The sequence below is a fragment of the Salvelinus fontinalis genome, chromosome 40, assembly GCF_029448725.1.
Source record: "Salvelinus fontinalis isolate EN_2023a chromosome 40, ASM2944872v1, whole genome shotgun sequence".
NCBI classification, from domain to species: domain Eukaryota; kingdom Metazoa; phylum Chordata; class Actinopteri; order Salmoniformes; family Salmonidae; genus Salvelinus; species Salvelinus fontinalis.
In genome coordinates this window covers 8,756,645-8,767,322 of record NC_074704.1, presented here as the reverse complement: position 1 = coordinate 8,767,322, position 10,678 = coordinate 8,756,645, and the positions used below count along the sequence as shown (strand labels likewise).

The 10,678-nt window shown below is 50.8% G+C and overlaps 1 protein-coding gene across 1 annotated transcript in view; it reads right to left on the bottom strand.

The window, feature by feature from the left end:
- Positions 1 to 14: 14 nt before the first annotated feature.
- cep89 (centrosomal protein 89) overlaps positions 15 to 10,678 on the bottom strand; it is a 177,747-nt gene continuing 167,083 nt past the window's right edge. The window contains exon 20 of the mRNA XM_055906458.1: positions 15 to 2,097. Coding sequence (XP_055762433.1) covers positions 1,740 to 2,097 — 358 coding nt within the window. The 3' untranslated portion in view covers positions 15 to 1,739. The remainder of the gene's footprint in view (positions 2,098 to 10,678) is intronic.

Sequence of the window (10,678 nt, the reverse complement as noted above, 5' to 3'; positions counted from 1 at the left end):
TCTTCTAGTCTGGTACCAGGGTGGTTCTAGTCTGGTACCAGGGTGGTTCTAGTCTGACCAATACAGACCTGGTCTTCTAGCCTGGTGCCAGGGTGGTTCTAGTCTGACCAATACAGACCTGGTCTTCTAGTCTGGTACCAGGGTGGTTCTAGTCTGACCAATACAGACCTGGTCTTCTAGCCTGGTACCAGGGTGGTTCTAGTCTGGTACCAGGGTGGTTCTAGTCTGACCAATACATACCTGGTCTTCTAGTCTGGTACCAGGGTGGTTCTAGTCTGACCAATACAGACCTGGTCTTCTAGCCTGGTACCAGGGTGGTTCTAGTCTGACCAATACATACCTGGTCTTCTAGTCTGGTACCAGGGTGGTTCTAGTCTGACCAATGCAGACCTGGTCTTCTAGTCTGGTGCCAGGGTGGTTCTAGTCTGGTACCAGGGTGGTTCTAGTCTGACCAATACAGACCTGGTCTTCTAGTCTGGTACCAGGGTGGTTCTAGTCTGGTACCAGGGTGGTTCTAGTCTGACCAATACAGACCTGGTCTTCTAGTCTGGTACCAGGGTGGTTCTAGTCTGACCAATACAGACCTGGTCTTCTAGCCTGGTGCCAGGGTGGTTCTAGTCTGACCAATACAGACCTGGTCTTCTAGTCTGGTACCAGGGTGGTTCTAGTCTGGTACCAGGCTGGTTCTACTCCTTATGGAATTGTCATGTTTGGCTTGACAATGAACAATGGAGTTATCAAGAGCAGAAACAGATCTGGGACCAGGCTACTAAAACAGATCTGGGACCAGGCCACTAAAACAGATCTGGAACCAGGCTACTAAAACAGATCTGGAACCAGGCTACTAAAACAGATCTGGGACCAGGCAACTAAAACAGATCTGGAACCAGGCAACTAAAACAGATCTGGAACCAGGCTACTAAAACAGATCTGGGACCAGGCTACTAAAACAGATCTGGGACCAGGCCACTAAAACAGATCTGGGACCAGGCCACTAAAACAGATCTGGAACCAGGCTACTAAAACAGATCTGGGACCAGGCTACTAAAACAGATCTGGGACCAGGCCACTAAAAGAGATCTGGGACCAGGCTACTAAAACAGATCTGGAACCAGGCTACTAAAACAGATCTGGGACCAGGCCACTAAAACAGATCTGGGACCAGGCTACTAAAACAGACCTGGGACCAGGCTACTAAAACAGATCTGGGACCAGGCTACTAAAACAGATCTGGGACCAGGCTACTAAAACAGATCTGGGACCAGGCTACTAAAACAGATCTGGAACCAGGCAACTAAAACAGATCTGGGACCAGGCTACTAAAAGAGATATGGGACCAGGCTACTAAAAGAGATATGGGACCAGGCTACTAAAAGAGATATGGGACCAGGCTACTAAAAGAGATATGGGACCAGGCTACTAAAAGAGATATGGGACCAGGCTACTAAAACAGATCTGGGACCAGGCTACTAAAACAGATCTGGAACCAGGCCACTAAAACAGATCTGGGACCAGGCTACTAAAACAGATACTCATAACCTGGTTCCTCTCTAGGTTTCTTCCTAGGCTTTGGCCTTTCTAGGGAGTTTTTCCTAGCCACCGTGCTTCTACACCTGCATTACTTGCTGTTTGGGGTTTTAGGCTGGGTTTCTGTACAGCACTTTGAGATATCAGCTGATGTACGAAGGGATATATAAATACATTTGATTTGATTCTGTAAGACCAATACAAAAGGGACACTAAGAATAGAAGTCCATGCCGTTCTTCTCGCTCTCGTCTGAGGAGGGGTTCTGGTGCTGGTCCGAGTCGGACTCGAACATAGGGCTGTGGTGGGGGCCGGGCCGGCCGCCGCTCTGGGGAGAGGAGACGCAGGGAGGAGGGCCAGAGCTGTCAGGGTGCGGACGGGCGTAGAACACCTCATCCTGGGGGTGGGAGAGCCATCCGGGGGAGGGTCCATCGCTCAGACCCCTGCCGTGGTGCCCTCTGGCTGGGCTGAGGGAGGGGAGAGATGGGCTGGAGTCCTGGAGGGTCTCCCTAATCCTTTGGTTCTCTCTGGTCGCTGCCTCCCACACCACCTCCAACTCACCTTCCACCTCTCTGGAGGAGAGAGAGAGAGAGAATTAGAGCGAGAGAGAGAGAGAGGAAGAGCAGAGAGAGAGAGAGGAAGAGCAGAGAGAGAGAGGAAGAGCGAGAGAGAGGAAGAGCAGAGAGAGAGAGGAAGAGCAGAGAGAGAGAGGAAGAGCGAGAGAAAGGAAGAGCAAGAGAGAGAGGAAAAGAGAGAGAATTCATGTTTTATCTATTGTGTTATTGAAATTTGAGAGACAGATACGAACAGTCACACCAATGTCATCACACAAAATAATGCTCACATTGGACAAAAAACATTATCACATAATGAGACAGACAAAACCTGCATATCATAACCTTCAATTCAGACACCTAGACGATTCAGACACTAAGACGATTCAGACACTAAGGCGATTCAGACACTAAGACGATTCAGACACTAAGACGATTCAGACACTAAGACGATTCAGACACTAAGGTGATTCAGACACTAAGGTGATTCAGACACTAAGACGATTCAGACACTAAGGCGATTCAGACACTAAGACGATTCAGACACTAAGGCGATTCAGACACTAAGACGATTCAGACACTAAGACGATTCAGACACTAAGACGATTCAGACACTAAGGCGATTCAGACACTAAGACGATTCAGACACTAAGGCGATTCAGACACTAAGACGATTCAGACACTAAGACGATTCAGACACTAAGACGATTCAGACACTAAGACGATTCAGACACTAAGGCGATTCAGACACTAAGACGATTCAGACACTAAGACGATTCAGACACTAAGGCGATTCAGACGATTCAGACACTAAGACGATTCAGACACTAAGACGATTCAGACACTAAGGCGATTCAGACACTAAGACGATTCAGACACTAAGACGATTCAGACACTAAGACGATTCAGACACTAAGACGATTCAGACACTAAGGCGATTCAGACACTAAGACGATTCAGACACTAAGACGATTCAGACACTAAGGCGATTCAGACGATTCAGACACTAAGACGATTCAGACACTAAGACGATTCAGACACTAAGACGATTCAGACACTAAGGCGATTCAGACGATTCAGACACTAAGACGATTCAGACACTAAGGCGATTCAGACACTAAGGCGATTCAGACACTAAGACGATTCAGACACTAAGGCGATTCAGACACTAAGGCGATTCAGACACTAAGACGATTCAGACACTAAGACGATTCAGACACTAAGACGATTCAGAAACTAAGGAGATTCAGACACTAAGACGATTCAGAAACTAAGGCGATTCAGACACTAAGGCGATTCAGACGATTCAGACACTAAGGCGATTCAGACACTAAGACGATTCAGACACTAAGACGATTCAGACACTAAGACGATTCAGACACTAAGACGATTCAGACACTAAGACGATTCAGACACTAAGGCGATTCAGACACTAAGGCGATTCAGACGATTCAGACACTAAGGTGATTCAGACACTAAGGCGATTCAGGCACCTAGACGATTCAGACACTAAGGTGATTCAGACACTAAGGCGATTCAGACACCTAGACGATTCAGACACTAAGACGATTCAGACACTAAGACGATTCAGACACTAAGACGATTCAGACACTAGGACGATTCAGACACTAGGACGATTCAGACACTAAGACGATTCAGACACTAAGACGATTCAGACACTAAGGCGATTCAGACACTAAGACGATTCAGACACTAAGACGATTCAGACACGAAGACGATTCAGACACTAAGACGATTCAGACACTAAGGTGATTCAGACACTAAGGCGATTCAGACGATTCAGACACTAAGACGATTCAGACACTAAGACGATTCAGACACTAAGACGATTCAGACACTAAGACGATTCAGACACTAAGGCGATTCAGACACTAAGGCGATTCAGACACTAAGACGATTCAGACGATTCAGACACTAAGACGATTCAGACACTTAGACGATTCAGACACTAAGACGATTCAGACACTAAGGCGATTCAGACACTAAGACGATTCAGACACTAAGACGATTCAGACGATTCAGACACTAAGACGATTCAGACACTAAGACGATTCAGACACTAAGACGATTCAGACACTAAGGCGATTCAGACACTAAGGCGATTCAGACACTAAGACGATTCAGACACTAAGACGATTCAGACACTAAGGCGATTCAGACACTAAGACGATTCAGACACTAAGACGATTCAGACACTAAGACGATTCAGACACTAAGACGATTCAGACACTAAGGCGATTCAGACACTAAGACGATTCAGACACTAAGACGATTCAGACACTAAGACGATTCAGACACTAAGACGATTCAGACACTAAGGCGATTCAGACACTAAGACGATTCAGACACTAAGACGATTCAGACACTAAGGCGATTCAGACACTAAGGCGATTCAGACACTAAGACGATTCAGACACTAAGACGATTCAGACACTAAGACGATTCAGACACTAAGACGATTCAGACGATTCAGACACTAAGACGATTCAGACACTAAGACGATTCAGACACTGAGGCGATTCAGACGATTCAGACACTAAGACGATTCAGACACTAAGACGATTCAGACACTAAGACGATTCAGACACTAAGACGATTCAGACGATTCAGACACTAAGACGATTCAGACACTAAGACGATTCAGACACTAAGATGATTCAGACACTAAGACGATTCAGACACTAAGACGATTCAGACACTAAGACGATTCAGACACTAAGACGATTCAGACACTAAGACGATTCAGACACTAAGGCGATTCAGACACTAAGGCGATTCAGACGATTCAGACACTAAGACGATTCAGACACTAAGACGATTCAGACACTAAGACGATTCAGACACTAAGACGATTCAGACACTAAGACGATTCAGACACCTAGACGATTCAGACACCTAGACGATTCAGACACCTAGACGATTCAGACACTAAGACGATTCAGACACTAAGACGATTCAGACACTAAGACGATTCAGACACTAAGACGATTCAGACACTAAGGCGATTCAGACACTAAGGCGATTCAGACACTAAGGCGATTCAGACACTAAGACGATTCAGACACTAAGACGATTCAGACACTAAGACGATTCAGACACTAAGACGATTCAGACACTAAGACGATTCAGACACTAAGACGATTCAGACACTAAGGTGATTCAGACACTAAGACGATTCAGACACTAAGACGATTCAGACACTAAGACGATTCAGACACTAAGACGATTCAGACACTAAGACGATTCAGACACTAAGACGATTCAGACACTAAGACGATTCAGACACTAAGGCGATTCAGACACTAAGACGATTCAGACACTAAGACGATTCAGACACTAAGACGATTCAGACACTAAGACGATTCAGACACTAAGACGATTCAGACACTAAGACACTAAGACGATTCAGACACTAAGGTGATTCAGACACTAAGACGACATTATATTAGTGGACCCAGTAACTAGACCTAATGTCTCAGTACCACAGTGGACCCAGTAACCAGACCTAATGTCTCAGTACCACAGTGGACCCAGTAACCAGGCCGTATGTCTCAGCACCACAGTGGACCCAGTAACCAGACCTAATGTCTCAGCACCACAGTGGACCCAGTAACCAGACCTAATGTCTCAGCACCACAGTGGACCCAGTAACCAGACCTTATGTCTCAGCACCACAGTGGACCCAGTAACCAGACCTTATGTCTCAGCACCACAGGGAGAGGAGGGAGGGAGGAGATAAATGGAAGGGAAGAGGGAGAGAGAGGGGGGAGAGAAGAAGGGAGAGAGAAGAAGGGAGAGAGAGGGAGAGAAGAAGGGAGAGAGAAAAGAAGGGAGAGAGAGGGAGAGGAGAGGGGGAGATGAGGGAGAGGAGAGAGAGAAGAAGGGAGAGAAGAGAGAGAAGAAGGGAGAGAAAGGGAGAAAAGAAGGGAGGGAGAGGAGAGAGAGGGAGAGGAGAGAGAGAAGAAGGGAGAATAAGGGATAGAGAAGTGAAGCCCTTGGAGCAGAGAAGGTAATTGCTGCTGTGGGTTGTTATAGTCTGCATCCCAAATGGCTTCCTTTTACATGTGGGCCTTGGTCAATAGTAGTGCACTACATAGGGAATAGGGTGCACTTCCCCTTCATCAGCTGTACAGACAAAAACCAATGAAGGACCTGTCACATAGTGTGTTATTGTTGCACAACCAGGAGCCTCTCCATTTCACCAGCTGCCACTGCACTAGGAGTCTCTCCATTTCAACAGCTGCCACTGCACCAGGAGCCTCTCCATTTTACCAGCTGCCACTGCACCAGGAGCCTCTCCATTTCACCAGCTGCCACTGCACTAGGAGCCTCTCCATTTCACCAGCTGCCACTGCACTAGGAGCCTCTCCATTTCACCAGCTGCCACTGCACCAGGAGCCTCTCCATTTCACCAGCTGCCACTGCACTAGGAGCCTCTCCATTTCACCAGCTGCCACTGCACTAGGAGCCTCTCCATTTCACCAGCTGCCACTGCACTAGGAGCCTCTCCATTTCACCAGCTGCCACTGCACTAGGAGCCTCTTCATTTCACCAGCTGCCACTGCACCATGATGTCTCTCCATTTCACCAGCTGCCACTGCACCAGGATGTCTCTCCATTTCAACAGCTGCCACTGCACCAGGAGCCTCTCCATTTCACCAGCTGCCACTGCACCAGGAGCCTCTCCATTTCACCAGCTGCCACTGCACCAGGAGCCTCTCCATTTCACCAGCTGCCACTGCACCATGATGTCTCTCCATTTCACCAGCTGCCACTGCACCAGGATGTCTCTCCATTTCACCAGCTGCCACTGCACCATGATGTCTCTCCATTTCAACAGCTGCCACTGCACCAGGAGCCTCTCCATTTCACCAGCTGCCACTGCACCATGATGTCTCTCCATTTCACCAGCTGCCACTGCACCAGGAGCCTCTCCATTTCACCAGCTGCCACTGCACCAGGAGCCTCTCCATTTCACCAGCTGCCACTGCACCATGATGTCTCCATTTCACCAGCTGCCACTGCACCAGGAGCCTCTCCATTTCACCAGCTGCCACTGCACCATGATGTCTCTCCATTTCACCAGCTGCCACTGCACCAGGATGTCTCTCCATTTCAACAGCTGCCACTGCACCAGGAGCCTCTCCATTTCACCAGCTGCCACTGCACTAGGAGCCTCTCCATTTCACCAGCTGCCACTGCACCAGGAGCCTCTCCATTTCACCAGCTGCCACTGCACTAGGAGCCTCTCCATTTCACCAGCTGCCACTGCACCAGGAGCCTCTCCATTTCACCAGCTGCCACTGCACCATGATGTGTCTCCATTTCACCAGCTGCCACTGCACTAGGAGTCTCTCCATTTAACAAGCTGCCACTGCACTAGGAGCCTCTCCATTTCACCAGGAGCCTCTCCATTTCACCAGCTGCCACTGCACCATGATGTGTCTCCATTTCACCAGCTGCCACTGCACCAGGAGCCTCTCCATTTCACCAGCTGCCACTGCACTAGGAGCCTCTCCATTTCACCAGCTGCCACTGCACCAGGATGTCTCTCCATTTCACCAGCTGCCACTGCACCAGGAGCCTCTCCATTTCACCAGCTGCCACTGCACTAGGAGCCTCTCCATTTCACCAGCTGCCACTGCACCAGGAGCCTCTCCATTTCACCAGCTGCCACTGCACCAGGAGCCTCTCCATTTCACCAGCTGCCACTGCACCAGGAGCCTCTCCATTTCACCAGCTGCCACTGCACCAGGAGCCTCTCCATTTCACCAGCTGCCACTGCACTAGGAGCCTCTCCATTTCACCAGCTGCCACTGCACCAGGAGCCTCTCCATTTCACCAGCTGCCACTGCACCAGGAGCCTCTCCATTTCACCAGCTGCCACTGCACCAGGAGCCTCTCCATTTCACCAGCTGCCACTGCACCAGGAGCCTCTCCATTTCACCAGCTGCCACTGCACCAGGAGCCTCTCCATTTCACCAGCTGCCACTGCACTAGGAGCCTCTCCATTTCACCAGCTGCCACTGCACCAGGAGCCTCTCCATTTCACCAGCTGCCACTGCACCAGGAGCCTCTCCATTTCACCAGCTGCCACTGCACCAGGAGCCTCTCCATTTCACAAGCTGCCACTGCACCAGGAGTCTCTCCATTTCACCAGCTGCCACTGCACCAGGAACCTCTCCATTTCACCAGCTGCCACTGCACCAGGAGCCTCTCCATTTCACCAGCTGCCACTGCACCATGATGTCTCTCCATTTCACCAGCTGCCACTGCACCAGGATGTCTCTCCATTTCACCAGCTGCCACTGCACCAGGAGTCTCTCCATTTCACCAGCTGCCACTGCATCAGGAGCCTCTCCATTTCACCAGCTGCCACTGCAAAATGATGTCTTTCCATTTCACCAGCTGCCACTGCACCAGGAGCCTCTCCATTTCACCAGCTGCCACTGCATCAGGAGCCTCTCCATTTCACCAGCTGCCACTGCACCAGGAGTCTCTCCATTTCTCCAGCTGCCACTGCACTAGGAGTCTCTCCATTTCACCAGCTGCCACTGCATCAGGATGTGTCTCCATTTCACCAGCTGCCACTGCACCAGGAGCCTCTCCATTTCACCAGCTGCCACTGCACTAGGAGCCTCTCCATTTCACCAGCTGCCACTGCACTAGGAGCCTCTCCATTTCCCCAGCTGCCACTGCACCAGGAGTCTCTCCATTTCACCAGCTGCCACTGCACTAGTAGTCTCTCCATTTCACCAGCTGCCACTGCACCAGGATGTCTCTCCATTTCACCAGCTGCCACTGCACCAGGAGCCTCTCCATTTCACCAGCTGCCACTGCACCAGGATGTCTCTCCATTTCACCAGCTGCCACTGCACCAGGAGCCTCTCCATTTCACCAGCTGCCACTGCACCAGGAGCCTCTCCATTTCACCAGCTGCCACTGCACCAGGAGCCTCTCCATTTCACCAGCTGCCACTGCACCAGGAGCCTCTCCATTTCACCAGCTGCCACTGCACCAGGAGCCTCTCCATTTCACCAGCTGCCACTGCACTAGGAGCCTCTCCATTTCACCAGCTGCCACTGCACCAGGAGCCTCTCCATTTCACCAGCTGCCACTGCACCAGGAGCCTCTCCATTTCACCAGCTGCCACTGCACCAGGAGCCTCTCCATTTCACAAGCTGCCACTGCACCAGGAGTCTCTCCATTTCACCAGCTGCCACTGCACCAGGAACCTCTCCATTTCACCAGCTGCCACTGCACCAGGAGCCTCTCCATTTCACCAGCTGCCACTGCACCATGATGTCTCTCCATTTCACCAGCTGCCACTGCACCAGGATGTCTCTCCATTTCACCAGCTGCCACTGCACCAGGAGTCTCTCCATTTCACCAGCTGCCACTGCATCAGGAGCCTCTCCATTTCACCAGCTGCCACTGCAAAATGATGTCTTTCCATTTCACCAGCTGCCACTGCACCAGGAGCCTCTCCATTTCACCAGCTGCCACTGCATCAGGAGCCTCTCCATTTCACCAGCTGCCACTGCACCAGGAGTCTCTCCATTTCTCCAGCTGCCACTGCACTAGGAGTCTCTCCATTTCACCAGCTGCCACTGCATCAGGATGTGTCTCCATTTCACCAGCTGCCACTGCACCAGGAGCCTCTCCATTTCACCAGCTGCCACTGCACTAGGAGCCTCTCCATTTCACCAGCTGCCACTGCACTAGGAGCCTCTCCATTTCCCCAGCTGCCACTGCACCAGGAGTCTCTCCATTTCACCAGCTGCCACTGCACTAGTAGTCTCTCCATTTCACCAGCTGCCACTGCACCAGGATGTCTCTCCATTTCACCAGCTGCCACTGCACCAGGAGCCTCTCCATTTCAACAGCTGCCACTGCACCAGGATGTCTCTCCATTTCACCAGCTGCCACTGCACTAGGATGTCTCTCCATTTCACCAGCTGCCACTGCACCAGGAGCCTCTCCATTTCACCAGCTGCCACTGCACGAGGAGCCTCTCCATTTCACCAGCTGCCACTGCACCAGGAGCCTCTCCATTTCACCAGCTGCCACTGCACCAGGAGCCTCTCCATTTCACCAGCTGCCACTGCACCAGGAGCCTCTCCATTTCACCAGCTGCCACTGCACCAGGAGCCTCTCCATTTCACCAGCTGCCACTGCACCAGGAGCCTCTCCATTTCACCAGCTGCCACTGCACTAGGAGCCTCTCCATTTCACCAGCTGCCACTGCACGAGGAGTCTCTCCATTTCACCAGCTGCCACTGCACCAGGAGCCTCTCCATTTCACCAGCTGCCACTGCACTAGGAGCCTCTCCATTTCACCAGCTGCCACTGCACCAGGAGCCTCTCCATTTCACCAGCTGCCACTGCATCAGGAGCCTCTCCATTTCACCAGCTGCCACTGCACCAGGAGTCTCTCCATTTCACCAGCTGCCACTGCACTAGGAGCCTCTCCATTTCACCAGCTGCCACTGCACCAGGAGTCTCTCCATTTCACCAGCTGCCACTGCACTAGGAGCCTCTCCATTTCACCAGCTGCCACTGCACCAGGAGCCTCTCC